General features: G+C 43.3%; 1 protein-coding gene across 5 annotated transcripts in view; it reads right to left on the bottom strand.

Annotated features, from left to right (window-relative positions):
* The window catches only part of PUF60 (poly(U) binding splicing factor 60), a 58,572-nt gene extending 33,180 nt beyond the window's left edge, over nucleotides 1-25,392 (bottom strand). For 2 of the 5 annotated variants that reach the window (XM_085846634.1, XM_085846633.1), the window contains exons 1-3: nucleotides 25,184-25,343; nucleotides 21,138-21,344; nucleotides 2,938-3,027 (exon numbers count right to left, since the gene is read on the bottom strand). In XM_085846634.1, coding sequence (XP_085702760.1) covers nucleotides 2,938-3,027; nucleotides 21,138-21,344; nucleotides 25,184-25,213 — 327 coding nt within the window. In that variant the 5' untranslated portion in view covers nucleotides 25,214-25,343. Of the gene's footprint in view, nucleotides 1-2,937; nucleotides 3,096-21,137; nucleotides 21,345-22,019; nucleotides 22,043-25,183 lie in introns of those variants that run through there. The other 3 variants (XM_085846635.1, XM_085846636.1, XM_085846637.1) reach the window with 3 other exon arrangements.
* Between the last annotated feature and the right edge of the window lie 491 nt (nucleotides 25,393-25,883).

Genomic DNA, 25,883 nt, shown 5'->3' on the forward strand with positions numbered 1-25,883 from the left:
CCAATCTCCCCAAGGATATCATTGAGAATTAAAAATTCAATGAAATGGCCCTTCCTAGTGTTGAAAATGTTGCCCACTTATATATTTTCAGATTTCGGGCAGTACTGCTTCCCAAGTTAACCAAATGCCGTGTTCACACATCACACAGAAGTTCGGACTAAGTCTGCAATTTTGAGAGCTGAGATGTGTGTCAACAGAAGCAAGACGCGTCCAAGTTTCATCAAATATAAAAAGCTCTTTCTCACCACTCACTGACTCACTGATATAAATATTTCGTACCTTATAGGTGGGCTAGAAAGTTTAAATTTTGTACACTGATGTAACTCAAAGCCACAATTCCAGCAAAACTAGAAAACACAATCAAGCATTGCAGACCATCGCCAAAACTTATTTTGTGTGCTGGAGTGTTCCATAATTATTGATCAACGTAATTAATAGACGTATGCACATTTCAATCGTACGTAAATAAAGACATACTCGCATTTCAATCGTACGTAATTATAGATATACTCATTTTCTGTGTGGACAGACAGACAAGCAGACAAAAGGACCCAAATGCAATACACTCTCCTCTGGAGATATTTTTAAAAATGGAACAAAACTGTCCATAATCAAAAATCACTTGGCTGAAGAAGGGTGGAGGACTGCGTCTGTATATGAAGTCACTTCCCCAACCGGGAGAGGGGTGGTCTAGAGCTTGGACTTTATTTCATGTTTGCACAGAGGATGCACCCCAGTATCTGCTTGCAGAATGCAAGCATAAACTACAAGTACCAATTAATCTGTCTGGGACCACAGACTGAGTATGGATTGAATCTGTGTTTACATGCTCCAAGCATTTGGTCCGGCAGGACTCTGCGATTTCAAAATTCGATTTTGTACAGTAGTTTCATGATCCACATCAACTAATTCACTACCGACCACCTGATCCATATGAAATATTTTCGTGTCAACACCAAATCCTAAAACAGATCAAAATTCTTGCAAATCAAATTAATACAGAACTCAGCATTAGGAGTTGTGAACACCCCCACACCCCCCCCCACACCGAAGGTGATTAATACAGTCGAGGTTTAAATAAATAAATAAATAAAATAGACAATCCAAACAGCAACATGATAATTATCCTGTGACTAGCTCGGCCTTCAGAAGCTCAGAATCCAAATCCTTAAAACAGACGCCTTCTGACAGATTTGAACCCACGACCTAAAGGATGGCATTCCACTTAGCGACCACATCTGCTTTAAAGCTTTGATTGCCAATATATAAATTTATACTGCCAAATGAGCACAAATAGAATGCTGCATCTACCATATGGGAATGTCATAACACTGTGCTTAGCTGGTTGTTGTCACAAAAGTGACTCATGATAACAATAAGCATACAAACACAAAATGGACCAAAAGAAGAAAAAAAGGGAGAAGAAAAAAAGAAAAAAAGAAAACGTTGACCTTCCAAAAATTATTCTGATGGACTCGATGGAGATCGAGATCATCCCTGTGCTCTGAGATGTTTGTCCATCGCCATCCTCCATCACAGCTCGACCTCCAGAGTCCATCAGTGCAATTTTGTTGCAGGGAAAGAAATCTGTTCTAAGGGTGTTCAACTTTGTGTTCCCACATGCATCATCATCATCATGAGTCAACGGAAGCTCCGAATCGATGCTTGGCAATTCAAATATACAGTAAAGTGGCATAAGCCATTTAATATCGTTTTTAATTGTGTATACTAAACAGAAGTGATAATAGCTACAACAAAAAAATAAAGAAAGAAAGAAGATAAATTAAATTCTTCACAAATTTAAATAGTCTCAGGAACACATCTATTCCATTGGCAAAAAGACTGGTTATAGTTGGGAAGATCCATCTCCAGCTAGTACTGCTGCTCAGCACGCAAGGCCCGTTCCGAGTTTCAACGTTTTGACCATAGTGGGTGGGTCATCCTCCAGTCCGCGATGGAAACCACTCCACTTGGGTGGTCGAAACGTCATGCCCGAGGCTGATCTAGTGGACAACTGTACTAGTTGATGATGCCTTCACTTTTGAAGAAGTATCTATGGGAATTAAATATTTGACTATATACAACTAGAGTTTTATCGAATCCGTTAACCTGCGCGGTGTTTAAGTATATACTTCAATTTGTTCCAATATAAAATTAAATTTAAATATAAAGATTGTAAAAGTTGAAATGACAAATTAATTCAAGAATTTACTGCCGTTGATGCAGTGTCTATTTAGCACCCAATCTAACATGTTACATGTTATTTGTGTCCATTATGACATCCTTAAAAACAGTAAGTTTTCTGTTTCAAATTATTTTCAATTTTGTTTAACTACCAGACAGACTGACAGAGGGAAAAAAATTATCTCACTCCTCTCTGTGCATGTGCAATCGGGACGAATTCAGAGACAAATACTGTACAACGGCAAACTTGTCTTCCTTTCATTTTCCGATTAGAGTTCAACATATAATGTTCAATTTAAATCAAGTTGTTCCTTGATCATAAACTGACATTTATAAACAGACAGACAGATATGAACAAATTGCTTTCCCCCACTTTTTGCTTTGTGTGTGGAGTAATAACAGGACAATGGGCCAATTCAAGAAAATAAAAGAAACACTGACAAGTCCTCAACATCCTTTGCAACCAAGCTACAAATTAACATGATGACGTTCAAAATAAAGCTCAAGTCAAGCTATGACGGCTTACGATTTCCAGGACTGATTACACCAAAACAGGCAATCATATAAGTAAACCCTTCAAGATATATACAAATCAAAATATAACAGGCTAATTCATCAAATCACATTCTCACAAATCATGTGCCCAATTTAGACGCAAATAACCACAACCTTGACAAGTGTAAACAAGTTGTTAATGTTGCATATTCCTCACAGAGCAGGTGGCTGTTTGCAAACGTTCTGAAACAGCCTTACCTGGAGGTTCGTGAGTTGCTGTTGCTGATGTGCAATTGTCTGTTTCACAAGGACACACTTGATACTCTGTTCCATCGCATACTTCTTTGCCTGTTTGAAGCATACAGGGTGGTGGAGGAAGTAGCGGTTGATGTAGACTGGCCGAATTTGCACCAAAACTGCACACAAAATGTCAGTGCAAAGATGGCATTTCTACAAGATGGTATTCTACAACAGAAAACAAGACAAAGATCACACAGTTATGTTGAAACAGCCCAATTTACATGTCCCCCATTGATCTGGCACTCTTTTGGCATCAGGGCAAATCTACATACTACATATGCAAAGATGTCAAAATATTGTCAAACACATCACACTCTCAAAAAGTGAATAAGACTCTCCTTCCTTTCTGTTTTCTTTCTTTCTATAGAAAGACACACAAGATCATTATTGTGTGAACCAAGCTAGGTTTCAGTTTCATACTGGAACCAAGTCGATTATCAAGTGAAGATGACAAAAATATTAATTTTGTTTTGCAAACAGGGTACAGTCAAGCATGTTGCCTGTATGTTTCATGTGAATCACATCTTTGCCTTCGTTTCAGATTGTGATCCTGGTGCGTTCTGCAGGTCTGGCAGGTGCACCGAGCTTCCTGATGAAGTGAGAGAAGATTACAAGCTATCTGTTCCAATGTCACACAGGCAGGATTTTCGATGCTGTGGTATCAAGGGTGTAGGCTCAGGTTTTTACAAGAAGGTAGTCCAGGAAGCTCCGCTAAAATATTTGGACGGAGTGTTTGTCTTTTTATTTTTCCTCCACAAGAGTGAGGCTCTTAGGAAAACAAAGTTCAAGTGAGAGAGGGTAAGTGAGCAACAATACGGGACTTTCAAAATGATGTATGAATGCGAAATGAGGCCTTTTGCACATGCAGAGCGTGTGTTTACACTTTTTTCGGTTCGGCTTGCTAGGCACTTTTAACCCGCCATTGCAAGCATGGAATCTGTGATTCAAATCATCTTCCAAACAAAATTTTCAGCATTTAGACGAAAGAGTAGCTATTTCAAATTGGTGAACCATAATTTTTTGTTCGTAAATGAAAATTGGACTCATGGAAATATAGGACCACGAGAGAGAAATATTAATGGATGAGAGGTGTCGAGCTCGTACTATTTATTGTTCATACTAGAACAGCACTCGGTAGGTAGAGTGCATACCTCTGCCAGGCTGAACAGTTTACGTTTTGCATCCCACTGATAGGCCGGATCTGGATCCGGACCTAAACCACATAACTTTTTGAGATATCGTGTTGTATATCATGTTTAGCCCGATCACTCAATGGTGAAGAATCATTTTTTAAATTCTCGGAACTCCAACAGGATCCAGTCTTCACTAAAATTGAATAATTTTTTCCCTCGTCACACACCCAACCTGTCCACCAAGTTCCATCCAAATCAAACAACAACTTTTTGAGATATTGTGCTACACTGTAATACCCAGACATTTTCAGGGGATACGATACGTTCCTGGAAAATGCCGTGAAAGTCAAATCCGGGCCATTGTTTCAATAGTAAAAAGGGGATAGGTTTTTTTTTATTACTTCTTTATTTTTTACACTTTATGACTGGTCTCCTATACCCACCGCCACTGATAATAATTCAGCCAGGAAATTATTCCACAGAAACCTGCTCTCTCTTATGTACAGATTAATCCCAACTCATCTTCAATTATCTTACGCATCCTCCTGCTCTTGATACTCTGAATCCTGTGGTGAGGCAGTTGCTTTAAAATAACTTGCATTCTCCTGCTGGAAGGCAAATCTGACCGAAGGCAAACTCAGATCATTCCATAAAGCCTGCAACAAGTGTGTATCTACTCTCAGGAGAGCCAGAAAACATCTGTTCAATTTCAAGAATGAGCTTTCAAACTTGTATCCCTCCTCTAAAACCTGGTGGCAACTTGTCAAAACCATCTCTGGTGTATGCTTCCCTTCACTCACTTCAAATAGCACCACATGGAAGATACCCAGTTGGCGTCTGGCTTTGGAGGGTAACTTTGAAATGTGGCTTGTCCAAGAGAGATCATGGCTGAGAGTGAAACCCAAGAGTTTTAGTGATTGAACCTCTTTGAGAGGGTTGGTGAGAAAGTGTATGGGAGGATTTGCGGTACGGTCCTTTCGGAGAGAGAGAATGAGTGTGTGGGATTTCTCAGGATTTAAAGACATAGTCCAAGTGTTTGACAAGTTTTTGATTTTGTAAAGGTCTGAGGAGAGGGAAGAGGCTGCTGCCTGACTGTTAGAAGGGTGAGAGATGTCACGGCAGAGTGGAGTCATCAGCAAAGAGATATAGAGGATTTTTCAGAGTCAGTGAGATCACTGATGAAGACTAGGAACAATATGGGGCCTAGAACACTGCCGTGAGGTTCTCCAGCCTTGACAGGGAGAGGAGATGAAAGGGTTCCATTGAGAGCCACATGTCAACTATGAGAGGGGAGGAAGTCAATAATCCAAGAGTGGAGTTCACTTTGGATTCCAAAGGCAGACAGTTTGGAGAGCAAGGCAGGAAGCCAGATTGTATCAAAAGCTCAAGATATGTCCAGAGACGGCCCTGAGCTCATGTCTGATCTTGAGGGCCTCCACCATTGTTGGGAGAGTAGAAAAATCATGTCCAAGATAAAGTGACCAGGTCTGAAAGAAAATTGATGATCTGAGATGATGCTGTTGGAGAAAAGGAATGTTTTTATGTCAAATGTGATGATGGATTCCATGACCTTGATGATGATTGGAAGTGTCATAAGCCAATTGGGTTACTGTGAAGGGGATCCGTTTTTGCTACTTTTTATGTAATGCTGTGATGTTGGCTGATTTCCATTTTCCCAGGTGGATATAGGAGACCAGTCCTGAAATATGAAAAAAAACAAAAAACAAGCAAACAAAAAAACTGCGAATATGCGAATGTCGAAGGAGGTCGTACTTTATGACTGGCGAATACATGGAGTCCGCAACTAGCGGGGTCCGACAGAATTTAGTAGCGAGTGCGATCACAATGTAAAAAGTCCACAACCCTACTCCTCCAACCCTCATGTACCTCAAGTCATCAACCTCCACTCTCAAACTCCAAGCCTTCAAAAACCCCCTCCCCAGTCACCACCCTCCCAAAAATCCTCAATCTCCTTACTGACCCCCACCCCCATGCACTCCACAACGATTTTCCACAACCCATGACCTCCCCCTCCCAACTCTGTCCCATCTTTGCTCTCCCACCCCCTCCCCTCCGAACCCCAATTCTCTGTTCTCCCCTCCTGCTCATAAAAGTGAAAGGGCATTCTTACATGGATCATTTGCCATGCAATTAATCTGGGGTGTGTTCAGTTACAAAGTTTATTGTAAAGTGCTCACCAAGTGGCTTAAGTGCTCAAGCAAGCAAGCAAGCACTCCATTCAAAGCAGTTTATAAGGAACGGCTGGCTTGGCAAGCACGAGAGAGCTGCTTGGTATCTCAACACACCCCTGGACAAGTTTTCAACAGCATATTGTTAGGGTCGAGGGTTCAAGTTTCACCATGAGGGGAAGCGCTCAGGTTCTTCCTGAAGGTCCGGTCCTGACGCCACCAGCTGAGGGTAACTCCAAAGCTCGGTGGGTTGCTAGTCAACTGCGAACGCCGATTGGTACCACCAATCCTGGCAGGATTCTCATCACTTTGAGTGTTACTGTTTTAGGTGGATTAAAGGAATCAAGGGGGGGCTCATGTCCTCGACACATGCTTGCTTTATCTAACCTGATCAGGTGCAGCCAAGCGGAACTGCCAAGTATGCACCAGTTAATGTTTAGAGCCAATCGGTGGGGTAAAACTTCCTGGCTAACTATACATACGAACTACGCTGGATCAATGGAGGAAAGTACACCAAGAGCTGGGTGCATTTCAATAACAAACAATATATTAAAAGAAATGACGAGGAAAGGGATGTGGTACAGGCAAGCAATATGTTTATTTACACAGGCAAGATTTGTACAGCAGGGCATGCAAGGATTGGTGAGGTGCAGCAAAAGAAATACAGTTATACAGTAACCAATATAAAACAGTGCAGAGCTAACCCAAGCGAATACCTACACAATCATATTTATTCAAGAACAAAACAGGCGCCATCAGGGTCATTTCGAGGAAAGGTACATTTGGAGAAAAGAGAATAAAAACACAAAGTGGTTTCGACCTCTTTGCTCACCAAGCGGGCTTGACGAACCCGCACGGCCCAAACACTGACGAGGAGTAAAAGAGGACGGATACTGAAGGTGTCCAAGTTGCGTAGTTTTAGGAGGTGCGAATGAGGGTGCGGGTGAGGTGTAAGTGAGGCACAGGTGAGGTGCAAGTAGGAAACTGAAAAAGAGGTGTGTGTCTGTGGGGTCACTCTGAGAAGAACAGTTGTCGGAACTTTCCCCCGCTGATTGGTCTTAATGCATCCACAGCAGACGAGATGGAAAAGGAGAGAAAGAACAGGTAAGAAGACAGTTTACTTATATGCAATATGTCTGTAAATGTTAATGTTATATTGGCTTGGCCTGAATGACTGTGCTCAGTTTGGTACCTGGATCTCTCTCTCTCTCACTATGTATGTGTATATATGTATGTGTGTATATATATATATATATATATATATATATATATATATATATATATATATATATATATATATATATATATATATATATATATATATATATTGTTACGGATCTGGAAACCATTTGCATTCAACATACAGGTCCTAAAAGTCAGTTATCCCGTTAAGTACATGTCTAATCAAATCCCTTTCTTTTGTTTGGTGGGAGAATCAAAAACGTGCGTTGCAACTTCTTTTTAGTTAGATTATTAAATCTTACATCCAAGGAACCCTCCAACGAAAAACCAACAACCATTCCATTCCCCATCATGACCCACCCTCAACCTGCTCCTAAACAAGCGCTTCGCTCACCCAACTCGAAAGCCTATTGAGGTACATCCCTCTGAGGAGGAATCTCGAGGATGTTTGAGGCAGTTTCATCACCACCACCTTTCTCGAACACGTGTGGAGTGGGTGGGCTTCCCGGTATGGCCGAACCCCCACCCAGAAAGGGCGGACCCATGGAAGCCCCGTCCAATCGGGGCGAACAGTGACGTCAGTTTCACCAAGGCCCCTCCCCGCTGAGGGAGGTCCATAAAAAGTTACGACGCCATCCTCAGAGTAGAGTTCTGTCGAGAGGAGTGTCGAGAGTTCTGAGGGGGTTCGGTCGTGTTTTTTGGGTTGCGCTGGAGTTGAGTGGTTACGAGCAGTAGTTACGAGGGGCTCTTACGAGTTCTTAGTTGGTTTTTGCTGCCACGAGGGTTGAGCAGAGGGTCATCGAGACGGCGAACGAGTCTCTGCTGGGCCTCCACAAGGAAGGGCAGAGCGACCCCGACCTCCCTCCGTGGACCCCGACTATTCACCACCCAAGCTCCGCCACGAACGAGTCCCCCACGTGCGACTGGGACCAAGCAGACGACCAATGGCAGGTGCCGCAGCACGGAGTACCCCCATTCTCCGACGGCCAGGTACCCATCCGGACTCTGACAACCCAGCTCGTCCGTCTCCCTCTCCCTCTCCGTCTCCCTCTCCGTCTCAGTCTCCCTCTCCGTCTCCCTCTCCGTCTCCCTCTCCCTCTCCCTCTCCGTCTCCCTCTCCGTCTCCCTCTCCGTCTCCCTCTCCGTCTCCCTCTCCGTCTCCGTCTCCCTCTCCGTCTCCCTCTCCGTCTCCCTCTCCGTCTCCCTCTCTCTCTCTCTCTCTGGAGGATCCAATAAAGAACTCTGGGTTTCTTTTCTTTATGTGTGTGTGTGTGTGTGTGTGTGTTTCTGCGCGAGGGCCCGTCATCAAGTAGAACTGTGTAAGCGCTTGAATCCCTGTAAATATTCCTTGCATATTCGCGTTAAGTCTTGCCTGTCTTTTTATTGTTAATAAGTTTATTAGAAATGTTCCCAGTCCATTTCTGTCCCTTCTTACATTGGTCCAGCATGGTCCGGGTCTGAGTATAAGCGGGGTTTCATCCCCGATAATAATCCGTTCATCACAGCCGGGACGTCCTGGGCAGGCCCCGTTGACTGCAACGAGCAGGAAAGGTAAGTGGCAAAGCGATAGTCGGTAGTGTGAATTTACCGCTGCCGGTAGAGTAAATCCGGTTCTTCCAGGCATTCCGAGGGCGTGGTTTCCCCGGTAGTCGAAATCGCATAGTTAATTCGGTAAATTGGTCATCGACAAATAGACCCAACGCGGTTGAGATATTGGCGTCCACGGTCGGTTCAGCGACCCGCCAGCTCATGGAATTATCAGGAGCGATGGCCTTTTCCGGGGAGTCAGGTGGGAGACGGAGTAACCTCCCCCACCTTGCGGTCATCTTCGCCACCAACCCCCAGCAAAATATATATATATATATATATATATATATATATATATATATATATATATCTCTATTATAATACCAAGGTTGCACACTAAAAACTCGGCTCGCCGTCACACGATCCCTATGAAACTGCTGTGGAACTTAGCGGACATGCCGACAATGTTTGGGAAGTCTTGGCATTCCATAGTACCACTTGCATTTTGCACAATGCGTATTTTTGTCATTCCCCGTGTACGGTCTGTCGTCTGCTACCAGCTATGTTGTACTGCTATCCCGTGCATGTGCACGGGTATCGCTAGTATATATATAATATTGTTACGGCTGTGGAAATTCGCATTACACCATAAAGGGCCCTCAGGTGAGATATCTCTGTAGGTACATGTGTAGTTAGCCCAAACCCGTTGTATAGAGGGAATTTATGTGATCCATCCGGGCTGCGACACTTTGAGTTAGCCATTTTTCTGTTCTATCTTTTATTTCAAACAAAAACCACCAACGATGCTCGTGGGCTTTTCCCGCCATTCTTCCCCGCGCTTGGTGTGAAGGAATGGAAAGGGCACCTCGCCGCCGATTGGTGAATGAACAGCGTGAGGCGGTCGGGGTGAAGGAACGCCCCTTTTCAAGAACCTTCTCGAAGGAGGGTGGAGCCGAAAACGGGGCGGAGCGAAGGGCGGAGCCCCACGCTATAAAAGGACGGACACGGGCGGGGCGTTCTCTCTCTCCCTCTCTCTCTCTTCCTCCACTCTCTTCCTCCTCCTCTTCCTCTTCGCTCGTCTGCAGTGGTGGTCTTTTGTCGCGAGAGCTTTTCGTCATCCGAGAGTCTTGAGCCTCTTCTCGTCTTGGCCCTCGTCTTCGAGTTCCTGTCGTGTTGGTCCTGCACTTGCGGTTTGGCAGGCGACCTATCCACGGAGGCACGGACGGCAGACGCGACAGCGCCGGTTGTGTGGTGGACCCGCGCGTTCGAACGAGGAGTGCCGGAGAGAGTTCGCCGACCGCGAGAGGAGTCGGGGCCAGGCGCGACCACGCCGACGGATGTGGGAGAGGGACTCGACGGCCCACAGGGAAGTCACCACTTTGCTTTTCCTTTGGGTTTGTGTAAATGACTGTGGGTGGCGCCTGTCTCCGTTAAAGTAGTATTATTTTAAGTGTTGCCGTGTGTACGCGTATTCGGTTTTAACTCTTTATTTGCTTTATATGTGCATTTTGACTGTATGGCTATGGATACGTGCTTGTCTGTGTGTGAGTGTGTGAATAAAACTGCTTGCTTGTTGAACTGTGCCCGTTTCGCTTCGTCTTTTCTCAATTTGAATCTCCATCTTGCAACACGTAAGGGGTTCTTAGTGGGTTCAACATCCCGGTAATTAATCTGAACCGTCTGGGTCGACGATAACACCGCTCGGTTATCCCGATAGTACGGAACGGGCCGCCCAAGCGGCTCGTGTCCGGAGTCGACCTGTGGCGAGGTACGATCACCCGGTTAACCAACCGCGTGGGTTCTTAGGTAGGTCGAGTTTGGCGAACAACCCTACCTTACGCGGGTGGCCGATTGGCACGATTGTGGTGAGGTCGAAAGGCGCACCCGTGACTAACTCCCGGCATTGTTCTGAGAGGGTCACGACAGAATTGTCCGTCCGGTGGGCGACGTGCCGCGATTCGAGTTACGTGGCCGTTCGCACGCCGGTGGGCGCGAATTCGCAACATATGTATATATATGTATATATATATGTATATGTATATATATATGTATATATATATGTATATATATATATATATATATATACATATATATACATACATATACATACATATATATATATATATATACACACATATACATATATATACATATATATACATATACATATATATACATACATACATATACATACATATACATATACATACATATATATATATATATACATATATATACATATACATATACATACATATACATACATATACATATATATACATACATATATATATATATATACATATATATACATATATATATATATATATATATATATATATATATATATATATATATATATATATATATATATATATATATATACATATATATGTATATATATATATATATATATATATATATATATATATATATATATATATATATATATATCCTGGTGTGTTGGCGCAGTGGTTTGGGCAGTAGCTTGGGAACCAAAAGGTCCTGAGTTCAAGCCCCGTTGGGCCACTGAATTAATACACCAGGGGGTTGACTCAGCCTGTCATCCTTCCGAGGTCGGCGAAATGAGTACCAGTGTACTGGGCCGGTGTATACTCCGGTTAAAATAGGTGTACCATATCCCTGTGTCGTAAGATGCGACCAGGGTTGCGTCAGGAAGGGCATCCGGCGTAAAACATGTGCCAAATCGCGATGCGGATCATACGGATGATCCGCTGTGGCAACGCCTTACGGGAGCAGCCGAAAGAAGAAGAAGAAGAAGATATATATATATATATATATATATATATATATATATATATATATATATATATATATATATACACAGGGTGAGTCAAAAGTAGCACCCGATTTCTGTTTTTTCGGCTGTCAGATTCTTTCTGGGAAGTCATGTTGTTAATAATTGTCTTGCAGATTATTAATTTTCATAATTTATTTATTTTTGATTTTGTTTTGCAGGTTATTGCTGCGAGTTTAGAAAGTTACTGAATTTGCACCAAATTGAACCATGAATTACCTTTCAATTAATTAACGCATTGCGGCCGTGAAACATTACTACAAATGTCATGAACAACCAACGATGGCGGCACGCCGTTTGGCACAGGAATTCGATATTAACACACCTCAGGGAAGAAACATACGATTGATTGTCGAGAAATTTGAAGCAACAGGGTCGGTAGCCACTGCAAAGATGTCCGGCCGTCCGAAAATGGCAACGAATGTAGCTAAGGCTAAAGAAGCCATCAGAAGACTGGAACAAAGTCCGCAAAAGTCAACTCGCCGTTTATCTGCAGAGTTGGAAGTGAGCCAATCAAGTGTTATCCGTATCCTTCACCAGGAAAAATGGAAACCTTACATTCCACGCTTACTGCATGCCCTTCATGATGTAGATGACGACTGCCGTCTTCAATTTTGCGAAGAGTTCTTAGCTAAACTTCATGAAGAGGACACAATGCCAGACAACATCTGGTGGTCAGATAAGGCATGTTTTAAGCTTAATGGCACAATGAACAGACATAATTGTATCGACTGGGCTGCGAATAACCCAAGAGTGACAGTTGAGAAGGAGGTAAATTTACTTGGAGTGACAGTTTGGGCAGCCATATCTCCATTAGGGATAATTGGACCCTTTTTCTTTGAGGGATCTGTCACTGCAGAAAATGACCTGGAAAATGACCAAAACGTTCGTTTGGCCCAAGTTACAAGATCAGGACTGTTATTTCCAGCATGATGGAGCTCCACCTCATTATGGATCTCCACCTCATATTCGTCAGTGGCTTGATGAAAACTTTCCCTGAAAGTGGATCGGCCGCCGCGGTCCGATCGAGTGGCCGGCACGCTACCCAGACCTTACACCTCTAGATTTCTTTATTTGGGGGCTCATGAAAGACCTTGTTTATCGTGAAAAGCCTCATACCATTCAAGAATTGAAGGCTCAAATCACTGCAAAGTTTGAGGAAATTGACATCGAACACTGCAGACGTGTGTGCCGCTATGTGCCTGCTCGGCTGCAATTGTGCATCAATCACGAGGGAGGGCACTTTGAAAATTGCAAGTAAAACAGTCTCTCTCTGTCTCTCTCTCTGTCTCTCTGTTCAGGCAACTGGAAGCACACCCAAGACGACGGCCCTCTGCAGAAATCACAGAATGTCAAACGCACGTGCAACGATAATTTCCAAACACGTACCGAGGAGATGGAAGAAACGGGACCCTAAATGCTGGCAACTTGCAAAGTGCACGCATCCGTGCCCTTTCCAACCCATTTCCAAATCTCCATCTAATAATTATATCTATCGCCTTCCAATCCGAATCCCCATTTAATACTTGTGTCTTTCCTCTCTTCCAATCTTTTCCCTGAATTCATGACACGGATCAGGGTGTCGGACCCACGCATGGTCCCCCGGGTGGTTTATCATCGCACTGGTTTGTTACGCGGCATGCTCGTTACGTGTTACGGGGCATACGGGTGGTTTGGTACGGTTACGTTACATGCTCGTTACATGTTACGGGGCATACGGGTGATTTGGTATGGGGCATGCTTGATGGCTGGTGGACCTATGCGCTGACCACGTGTACAATGGCGGACTCGTGCACAGCTGTGATACTTTATCATCGTGCAGAATGGGGCACGACTAACACATATTTTTCGTTGGATCGAGGCATGGGGTTACAATAACATCTTACCGTCTGTCTTCGCTTATCATGACGGCCACAAACGTCTCCCGCGGACGGCAGACATCCTCTCGCACCTCTGCCTCGATGCAGCTGCTACCAGGCAGAGGCATGCTGTGCAGCCGGATCGCTCGGGCCGTGTAGCGCAAAATGGAGTAGGCACATTAACCAGCGCCAACCGTAGGTCACCTGGGCAAGGCACGGGGTTCGGTGCAAAGCGATTCATATCACGGAGTTCGGTGCAAGGCGATTCATATCACGGGGTTCGGTGCAAGGCGATTCGTGTCATGGTGCTCGGAGTGAGACGATTCCGCAGCTTGGAATCATCTTGCCGGAAGTGGAGTGGAGCCGCCTCCTGTCATGGCAGCCGGCCCGTATGCTGGCTGGGGCCCAACCAGAGCGCCCAATTCGGGTGATGACACATCGCTTCGGGTCGTCGCCCCTGCCCCGCACCACTGGATCTATAAAAGGACGGGTCGCGGGATGGTGGCAGAGTCGTCGTCGTTCCCGAGTCGTTCAAGTGTCGTTCGTGTGTCGTCGTTCCTGCTCATCGCTCCTGTCTGTTCGTTCCTGAGTGTCGTTCCTGCTCCCTCAGTCCTGTCGATTCGTCTTTCTCGTCCTGGCCTGGAATTCATCTTCAACCATTCTCCTGCTGACTCCGCCTTTCTACACCAACTCGTTTCTGACTACGCCTTCTTCACCACTTCTCTGCCCACTTGCTTCTGACTCCACCCAAGTCTTTCCCTTCACGCCCGATGGTCGCGTCTTATTCTCTGGACCGACGCCAGCTGCACAAAGTGCCACGAAGCAAGAGACAACATGCCAGCTGTCAGGGAGGTAACGCCCAGCGGAGCAGCTCCCCAAAACATACTGGTGGCACAGTCAAGCAATCATGCAAGGTATTGAGAGACCATTAGCCTCATCTCCTCTCCTCTTTTTCTCTTCATTAACTCCTCTTCATCGGGTTTTGTGTGTGTGCCCTGGCGCCTGTCCTCGCTTAAGTTAAGATTGTACAATAATTATATCGGGATAACTCTGCTCTGTGTCTACTTTTGTAAGTTCTGTGTCTGTAAGTAGTTTGTCATGGTTGAGGTAGCGTGGTTGTTAAACAATGGTGAAGGTATAGAGAGCTTGGGTAATGTTATTACAAAGAAGTGGAGTTATAATAAAGGCGTCTTGAGGTTGTGTGATCATTGCAGCATTGGTGGGTAAAGCGCGATGAAGGTTGAAGTGATATTCCAGTTGAATTGTGACGCGCAATTCAGACTGGGATTTGGCATGCATATGCAAATTAATGGTGTCATGCATGGCGTTCCTGTTTGCGTGAAAGAGAGGCTTGTGTGTCGGGACCAAGATGGGAAAAGAATTGGGGGGGGGGGAGAAAAAAAAACCCAATCCCATACAACGCAATATTGACCTATTACAGATAAGGGAAAGGTAATCTGAAAAAAACAAAACAAAACGAAACAACCATCTCTAGAACAGCAATATGTTGTCTGCCTTTGCCTCCGGGGTTATAGTTCACAGAACCATCAAAATATATACAAAATGCTGACAAAAGGATTTTTAGCAGCGTCTCGCGTAGCGAACGCTGCTCATAGAGAGCTTGGCGTTGTTGTTGTTGTTGTTGTTGTTGTTCTTCTTCTTCTGCTTGTTAAGACAAAACCTTAATCTCTTGGACTCGGCTCTTGTATATATATATATATATATACAAGATCCGGATCTCCTTAGATACTGAGCACATGTACACATCCTCACATAGACGGTGCCTTTTGAGAGCGTCTATCATGAACTTTTAAATATATTCGGGCATTTGCTTTAAAGTTTCAAAAAGTTCACGATACGATTTAAAGATTATTCCATTTATCGTATTGTAATTTCGTCAATACATTATTTATTTCGTAAACACACGATATATCGCAAATACGTAAATACATTATGACGCGTTTCGCTATTGGCTTAATCAAGGCACGTGACGAAATACCGGAAGTTGTTGTTGTTATTGTTTTTTTTAATTTTTAAATTTTTTTTCTAGCCAACAAAACCTTTAGGACGCTGCTCATGGACACATTTGTCCTTGTTTTTTTTTAAAGACTTCAAATATTAACCATGATTATTTTCATTGTAATGAAAACGTACCTTGTCCAGTTTTCAAGGCATTGTTTTAGTTTTTAAAATATACATTAACTCAGAGGTGCTGTTGACTGTATGGAAGTGGATGTGTATATTTCGTACAACTTTAAATGTACGTGTACACTTAAAAGTTTACGTGTACATAATAACTTCTTTAAAGTGTACATTGGTGAGAAAATGTTTATGAACCCTTTAGAATTTTCTCTTTCTGCATAAATTTGACATAAAATGTGATCAGATCTTCATCAAAATGCCAATAATAGGATAAAGAGAACCTGATTAAATAAATATCACACAAAAAATAAAAAATCTACTTTTTCATTTATTTATTGAGCAAAATGATCCAACATTCAATTTCTTTGTTGGAAAAAGTATGTGAACCTTTACATTCAGTCACTGGTGCCCCCCCCTCTTGAGCAGCAACAACTTGAACCATTTTTTTTTGAAGAATTTTGGACAATTCCTCCTCACAGAACTACTTCAAGTCAGAGATATTAGTGGGCTTTCTTGCAGGAGCTGCTCGCCTCAGATTCCACCACAACGTTTACATTGTGTTATAAGTGTTTGTTTATATCAGTATGTGTATGTGTGGTGTACGTGTGCATGTGCGTGTGGTGTGTATATATATATATATATATATATATATATATATATATATATATATATATATATATATATATATATATATATATATACATACATACATACATATACACGTGTGTGCGTGTGTGTGTGTGTGTGTGTGTGTGTGTGTGTGTGTTGTATGTATATACAAGTTTGAAGACGACAATGGTTCACGAGCGGTATCCTCAGAATATCCATACTTTGATGAAATCAGCGTAAAAACAAACTTGAAGGGGGCGCCACGGGCAAGGTGTTCGAGATAGAGCAAAATGGTTTCAAGACTTTAGGTGGGGAATGACCTCAAGATTATGCATAAAAAATATTGTCATCCTAGCTCTCAAAGTTTGGGCGGTCGTATGATTTTTATGTCAAAATTCACAATTTTCTAAGTTCGTGACCTTGTGGCCTTGACATTGGGACGAAAATGAAAAATCGAGCTCCGTGGGGCTATGCGGGTGCCATTGGGCTAACCAAATACCAAAACCCTGCCAGATTCGACAAACCCCCTCGGAGAAGATGGATTTTTATGTCAAAATTCGCAATTTTCTAAGTTCGTGACCTTGTGACCTTGACCTTGGGACGAAAATGAAAAATCTAGGTCCGTGGGGCTATGCAGGTGCCATTGGGCAAACCAAATACCGAAACCCCTGTCAGATTCGACAAACCCCCAAGGAGAAGATTCAAATTGAAATCGGCTACCCCCGAATAACACATGTTTTTTGGGCGTGGCTCCGCCCATAATGGGCGCACCACGCCCATTCTCAAGAAAACACAACTCGATCATGATATAAACCTCCCACCAAAATTTTATCAGGATCGGATCAAAACCCACGGAGCTGTGCTCGGGACAGACAGACAGACAGACAGACACACACCAATAACGAATATAGTGGTCACTTATTTTTTCGTGAACCAATGTGTGTGTGTGTGTGTGTGTGTGTGTGTGTGTGTGTGTGTGTGTGTGTGTGTGTGTGTGTGTGTGTGTGTGTGTGTGTGTGTGTGTGTGTGTATATGTGTGTGTATATGTCTGGCTTCCTTCTTGAGACTACGGTCCAGTAATTGGTCTTTATTTTGATAAAAAAGTGCACGTGTACATAAGAACTTCCAAAAGAAGAACTAAAAAATATCTCTTGGACATTTCACATTGAAGACATTGAAGAAGAACTTCCGATTAATTAATTACAGAAACAGACATTTCACTTCTATTTCCCAACCATTTCATTTTGTCATCTTTAATGTTTATTTACTTCACAAAATGTGTGAATTACATGTCCATGCACATATGAAATGTGTTATCTGCTGAACAAACCTTCTTTCACTTTTATTTATCTACAGTTTTCTACACTGTTGTAACTTCAACTTAAAATGGTGAAGAATTAAATTACGGCTGTATTTAAAAATTATAAATTAAATATCAAACCCATAAGTCATCCCTGTGTTGCGAGGGCCGCCATTTTTGTTCTCGGGAAGCGAGTTTGAAACAAATTGTGGAACAAAGGGTTCCGCATATTCACTAAATGTACAGTCCATGTGAGGACAGTATACCTCATGCTATACTGCATCCTCACAATAATTCACGGACCGGTGTTTGTATGTTTATGTTTCGCGCTGCTCTTCCTACAATTCTGGGCTGATTACATCCAGACTTGCTACATAGGATCGGCATGACCCCAATAAATGTATAGGGGTGTTTTTAGATCCTCGTGGAGGATCTCTAAGTCTTACTCACATTGTTGTTCTTGTGGACTTTTTTGTTTCACAGCCTACAGTTTTCATCGAAACTTCCTGAAACTTGGTGTATATATGTAAAAATACCCTGCGCAGACAGTACCGATCTCCGATTTTGAAAATTCCTCCTAGAAAAAAAGTTATGACGTCAAAATATCTCCGCTAATGGAAATCGCCAAAAAAATTATCTCTGAAACTCGGCAAGCTTTTTGAATTCTGTTTGCGGGAATCGAACAGGGCATTAGCAGAGATGAATTACTGCACATATGATACATCACTATGACGTCATATCAATTTTTATGACGTCATTCCTATTGTTTGACATTTTTTGCTTCATTTGTTTCACAGCCTACAATTTTCATCGAAACTTCCTGAAACTTGGCATATATATGTAGAGATACCCTGCGCAGACAATAACCATCTCCGATTTTGAAAATTTCTCCTAGAAAAAAAGTTATGACGTCAAAATATCTCCGCTAATGGAAATCACCTAAAAAATTATCTCAAACAAGGCAAGCTTTTTAAATTGTTTGCAGGAATCGAACAGGGTATTAGCAGAGATTAATTACCGCACATACGAGACATCAGTTTGACATCATATCAATTTTTATGACGTCATTCCTATTTTTTTGACATTTTTTGTTTCACAACCCAGAGTTTTCATCGGATCTTCGTGAAACTTGCCATGTATATGCAGAAAGCCCACGCGCAGGCAGTAACCATCTCCGATTTTGGAAATTCTTCTGAGCAAAAATGTTGGCGTCATAATATCGCCACTAATGGAAATTGCCTATACCATTATCTCCGAAACTAAGCAAGCTGTTTGAATTTTGTTTGCGGGAATCAAGCCGGGCATTAGCACAGATAATTTATCGCAAACCTGATACATCACAATGACATCATATTCGTTTTTATGACGTCATCATTAAGAGGACGAGGATCTTAGCTCATTCGAGCTTGTTATCTTTGCCGGTGGTCTTGGGGGAGGGGGGGGGAGACTTGTAAATTCTGTGTAAATGTATATCATGTAGCGATACCTGCAGGTGGGGGAGGTTATTACAAGTGTCCACCATTACTGTACAGTATTCATGTCCCCACGTTTACCAGTACAGTGAGGTGTTTTGAATTATAAGCAGTTGCTATGTTGTTGCTTCATGCACGTAACCAGGGTTATTTTTTTTTAATTGTAATCAGGTCTGTCTGTCCGTCTGTCTGTCCATCCATTTCCTAAATGGTTGGGTAGAAATTCACCAAACTTGGTAGTTATGATCACATCATGACACAAAAGGTGCAAGAGCAAGAAAATGAACAGACTGGGGAAGTTGGTTTCACACGTCAGAAAAAAGAGGAACTAATAAGTAGAGGTGAGCACTGACCCTGGACTTTGGGGAGTTTAACAAGAAAGCAATGAAGGATTCCATGACTTTACTTGTAATTGGAAGTAAATTCACAGTTGGTTTCCAGTTAACAAGATATATGTTTATTCTTGTGGACTTCTTGGAGACAAAAGTGATGTTTACTGACTTCCAGGGTGACGGAGGCTATCTGGGCCTGTTGTTGAAGAAGGGTCATGGATGGACAGAACTTTCTCTACCTTATTGGGTGAGAAGGATACAAAGTCCAGTAGCTAGTAGGTATGAGGGGGTAAGATGGGGACAGAACAGCATGGGTTGGGTACACAATATTTGAAAGAAAACACACAGATTGGACATTCTGCCTTTCTGGCTTCGAGAGAAAAATGCCGCCACAGCAATCGCTGTGGCTTTGAGTGAGCTATTTTTGTACAGTTCTTATTGACCAAGGTGGTGTAGTCTGTTGCAGAACTTTGAACTGAAGTTTTGGCCCGTGATCTATACCTCGTGTGCATTAGCAGATTAGAGTTCTGGACAAGCCCCACTAACATCTCCAATTAAAGTAATTTGCGGCTCAAACTCGACCTGATCGTGAAAATCTGGTCCGGGTTTCATGTTAGTGCCTTACAGCGTACACAATGTCACCACAGATGTCAGTGTGACACGTCAACGTCATCGACAACGGTCATCACATTCTTTCAAGCAGTCTCGCGTGGCTTTCCTTCCAATTTGTCCCGACTTGGTAGGTGTGTGTGTGTGTGCGTGCACAAAAACAAAAACAAAAACAAAAACATTATGGCAGCGATCTATGAATGTAAAATACTTTTGGTTTTCCTTTCAAATTCACTGACATTGCGGATGATCTTCCATAAATTCCTTGTTTCTTGTCATCCACTCCATCCACAGTTATGCCACAAAAGGTAAATAAGCCACAAATATAGGAGAATTTGATGCATTTCATCCTCCACTACAGTGTCGATGGGAAATTTGGAACAATAATGTAAACAGAAAATGCGATGACATCGCCTTCGGTTCAAAGGAGACGCCAAATGGGCCAGGGCTGTCATGAGATGTAACACATCAGGATGGAGTGAAAGGCCACACAAAAAAAGTAAAGGTAGGATCTCAACCAAGTCATTCGGACATTTAGAAATCTCACGAGAGCAATTTGAGAGAGATCATTAAGAAAAGCAAGGTAAAGGTGAGATTATGAAGGAAAAGGAAGAGTATGGAATTGGAGCTGAGAAGGGAGAAAGGGAAAAGTACAATGGCAGGAGAGGTGGGTAGTATGGGAAGAATGTTTAGTTCCTGTGGCCGATCGGGGAAGATCAGCAAATGGAGATGTGAGTTGTCAACAATTCCACAGTTCTGTGTATGGAATATGTAGATTGGCTCAGGAACGAATAATAGAGTAAATAGGCATAATGCCACCAACCTAATTAATCATTAAAAGATTAAGGAATGTAACATCACTAATGCCGTTGACACGTGAATGAAATAGGCTAATAAGCTTCAACTGTAAATTATTGCATTGCATTAGCAAATTTATGGAGATACCCACAATGCACCTGGGGCCGATAGGCACAATGCTGGTTTACCTTCTGAAGGCTTTCTTGCTGCTCAGTCGTGAGTTGAGGCAGCAAACCCAGTGTCATGGACCCAGGGGAAGAGAGACTAGACCCTGAAGCTGCACCTGGGGATGAGACTAATGCCGCACACATCGCTCCGTTTCCTACAACAGAATCTGGTTCAGATGTTGCCTGCGTCGTGCTTCCACTGTCCAGCCTATCGTGTTCGTCGGATTGCTGCACGTAAAAAAACAAACACAAGCATTCCATATAAAGTCTGAATAAGTTACAAACAACAAGTGCATCATCATAGCGCATACGACTAAACATGAAACCATCAATCACAAAAGCATTTCATTTTATAAAACTTTTGCAAACGAGTAAGTTTTGAATAAACATGACGTTGTCCTAGGAAAAGGAGCATTTGCATCTCGCTGATATACGCATCAAGGACGGGTGATGTTACTTGATAGGATGGGAGGCAACCCTGATGCAACAAATATGATCACGAGCAACCCTCACACAACACGACGAAGAAGAAGAATAAGACCAAAAATAATAATAAAAACAAGGACAATTGCAGCAGCCCCATGATGGAATAGCACTGGAAGCACTGCCGGCCTAACTGAAATACCCGAACAGAGGTGATGGGATGGTATTATAATTCATGGAACGGGAAGGCCACCAAACAACAATCATCTGACATTTAGGCTTAAAGCTCCACCCAGCAGAAAGCTGTGATGAGGGAGGGAGGGTGAGCTATGCCTACGGAGTTGTCTTCTTCGTTTGAATGCAGCACAAGGCTGCGGGGTAGCATCATTGTTTGAGGGTGCAGCGGTGCCGCTGATGCAATGCCCTCTGCTGGTTCGGGCAGGAATTTGGGATTTGTTCAGGATGTCGGCGATAGCTCACCTACTCGTCACAAAGGACACCGTGGGATGTTTAACGCCCACCAACGAATGCAGGCAAATGGGATGCCAGTTTAACATCCATCCGATGCAAGGTGCACACATCAATGAATCACCATGCCTGCGAAACACTGGGATGACAGTTTATAGCTCGGTCGGGATTTAAACCCAGGTCAGACAGCTTATAGGCGAGTGTGCATATCTCTAGGCGTTCAGTGAAAATAGAGACAGACACACAGACCAAGGGAAAGAATAGTCTTCAACCTTTTAAGCCTTTGGATGTTGGCCAGTGATCAGCATCACCAGTAACCCCAATATTTTGAAGTGTGTTCCACATTAACAAAGGGGTCATACTTATCTTTAAAAACTTTACAATGACTTTAGTTGCAATAAAAAGGCGATGAACTGCTTCATGACTATGTCACAGTACACCATTTAAGTGCTCAGAATGCTTAGAGTAAATTGTGGTTCATTATCAGCAAAACTTCTATCCACAAGAAAAAAAAAATTATACGAGTGAAAATCAAAAGGCACCGTTCCATATCTCTGCTCGTACCATGAATATTCATTACATAGCCAAATTAATGCCCCCTACTCCCTGCCTTCTCCTTGATAAAAACTGGCTGTATTTGTGAAGATCCACATTCAAAACTGAAGGCACCACCAGACACAAACAAGTATAGTGACCTGAGCTTGATCTTGATGGGAAGCCACACTAGTCACGGTGGTGCCTTCATTTTCGAATCGCATTCCTTTCATTTTGCGAACGTATAATGAAACTGAGTTTGGAGAAGAAATCTGGCCTGCTCATTGCTGATGCCTGCATCATCACTGAGGCCGGGCACAGGATTCAAGAACCGGACCGAGGTTCTATCAAATCGGGATAATCAGACCGGGATTCAAGACCAAATTTTGCTAGCTCATTACTGAGGCCTCATGGCTTGCATCATTACTGAGCCGTGGTCGTGCCGCAGATGCAGCGGAGCAGATGTCCTCTTAATAGCGCATGGGGAAGCTCAGCACGTCTGTGAACGAATCCACCCAAGGAAAACAACCAATTCTGGACATGTCATCCCTTGGGTCACAAGGTGCGGCAATTTCTGCCAAGCACCAGTGACAGTTTATTACCATGCGAGTTGCGAGTTGATTACAGGCTAGACAGCTTATAAGGTACAATACCTCTTTCCCTAGCCATTCTTTATCAGTTGACGCCTCAAGTAGCAGAAGAAACTAGAAGCGCACTCAGTGGAGCACATACCCCTGCCACGCAATGCCTGATCCACGAGAACATATGAGGCCCAATATATTTTTGAAATATCATGCTTTGTATCGTTTTTGGTCCTATCTCTCAATGGTGAAGAATCACTAAAACAATTATCGAATCCAGATTCTGATCTTAAACAAAATCAAATCAATTCGTCATGGTCACACACTCAACCTGTCCACAAAGTTTATTCTGAATCCGTCCACAACTTTTTGAGATATCGTGCTACAAATTAGTTTAGCCCAATCTCTCAATGGTGAAGAATCACTTGAAGGATTATTGGATCCAGATTCAGATCTTCACCACTCTTGAATCAATTCTTCCTTGTCACACACCCAACCTGCCCACCAAATTTCATCCGGATCCGTCCACAACTATTTGAGATAGCCTGCACACAAACAAACAAATAGACAGACAGACAGAGAGGGGTGAAAACATAACCTCCTTCATCTTCAGTGGTAGAGGTAATAATTAATTTTGCTTTTGCATTCAATGATCCCTGCTGGGCCCTCTTCACCTCATCATCATGTAAGAATCCACATCCCTGAAATTCCTCATCAAGTTAACCAAAAAGCTAACATTCAAAGGACGATATGTGGAGGATGCCTTGTATCTTCCTCTTCAGCAGATCCCTAATTATATAGTTTGCTGTTCTTCAACTTCCCTCATCTTCTCTTCTCTTCCCTTCACTTCACTTTTCCCTTCCATTCGGTCAGTTTTCAACACGACTAACTCTTTGGGAATGCAATTATTATGCATAGATTGCAATTTAGACAAAATATCAGTTCGTGAAAAGCAAAGTTCAACCTTGCTGTCAAAATTCCACAAAACATTGTACTGGTTCCAACATAGCATTACTGAGGTTTTCTTTTTGGATGCAGTCTAGCCTTGTGGAAGTGCGAGGTGACAGAGGGGAAGGGGGGGAGGTAATTGAAAGGAGAGAGAGAGAGAGGAATAGGGGAGGGAGGAAGAGGGGAGGGAGGAAGAGGGGGTAAGGAGGAGAAAGGGGGAGGGAGGGAGGAAGAGAGGGGGGAGAGAGGAAGAGAGGAGGGAAGGGAGGAAGAGAGGGGGAGGAGAGAGGGAGAGAGAGGGGGAGGGAGGAAGAGAGGGGGGAACGGGAGAGGGAGAGAGGATGGAGGGAGAGGGGGGAGGGAGGAAGAGAGGAGGGGAGAGGGGAGAGGGAGAGGGGGAGAGAGGAAGAGAGACCATAGCAACTTCTAAGTATATGGGGAGGGTTAAAAGATAAAGGGAAAGGACGGGGGGGGGGAATCGGATGACCTGAGGTGATGGTGATCTGTCAACTCAAAACGGAGGGAAATGTAGGACTGAACAAACTGAGGATTGAAGTTTTATAAGCGGGAGAAAAGAGAAACAATGGAATGGAGATGAAAAGTGAGCCTGGATTTTGGGACATTCACAAGGACAAGGTTGTTGTGAGACACTCAGCGAGTTTTACAACTACTTGACTCGTGGCTTCAATTTGTTCCAATTCGCTGACAGCCGATGAAGACGCTGAAAAACAAGAACGGCATTGCTCAAACGACGGTCAATGCGTTAACACGTGTGGTGGTGGTGAAAAGGACGCGGTTACCGAAGTTAAGTTTACCAGAGGAATGTGAAAAGCACAGACGTGGGTGAACACTTGCACCAATACACCGCTTAACACTTTCGTTCATCCGTGTAAGCACAAAATATGATCAAAATTAGCGACGATTGAGGATTTAAATCCCCGTCCGTGAAACCACGGGCGTAATCGACTGACTTCTCGCGGGGAAGTCTAGACAAGGCCCAGTGCGCGCGAAACTAGGAAAGAGCGGAAGACATCACAGGCCCTGTGAGGCCTAGTCAAGCCAGCATCCACAAGAGGTTTCTGTTCCTGTCAGAAGGCCATAACGGCACCATACCTGGTTAGGTATGGCCTCCAAAGTGGCCATCGTAACCACGTTAAGAAGGATACCCTCGTTGATCTGCGTACCAGAACACGTGATAACGTCAAGCGCACAGCGCTCCGTCAGCACGGTTACACGTCATATCCTCGCTCCCGCCCCGACCGAGCCTGACTTGGAAATTTTTTTTTTTCATCTTTTTGCGTATTCTAAAGGTGGACGGACGGACGGACGGACGGACGGACGTTAACTTTTCATCCTTCATCTGCCCGTCCGTCTATCAACAGGATATTTCAAAAAGTTGGAGACGAAACTTGTTGGACATGTTGTGTGTGTGTGACAAGGAGGAATTGATTCGATTTTGGTGAAGATCCGGATCCAGATCCGATATTTTAAAGTGATTCTTCACCATTGAGTGACGGGGCGAAAACCGATATAAAGCTCGATATCTCAAAAAGTTGAAGATGGATTCGGACGAAACTTGTTGGACAGGTTGGGTGTGTGACAATGACGAATTGATTCGATTTTGGTGAAGATCCGGATCCAGATCCGATATTTTAAAGTGATTCTTCACCATTGAGTGACGGGGCGAAAACCGATATTAAGCTCGATATCTCAAAAAGTTGAAAATGGATTCGGACGAAACTTGTTGGACAGGTTAGGTGTGTGACAATGACGAATTGATTCGATTTTGGTGAAGATCCGGATCCAGATCCGA

The sequence above is a fragment of the Eptatretus burgeri genome, chromosome 11, assembly GCF_056783735.1.
Source record: "Eptatretus burgeri isolate ZD-2024b chromosome 11, Ebu_testis_v1, whole genome shotgun sequence".
Classification (NCBI taxonomy): Eukaryota; Metazoa; Chordata; class Myxini; order Myxiniformes; family Myxinidae; genus Eptatretus; species Eptatretus burgeri.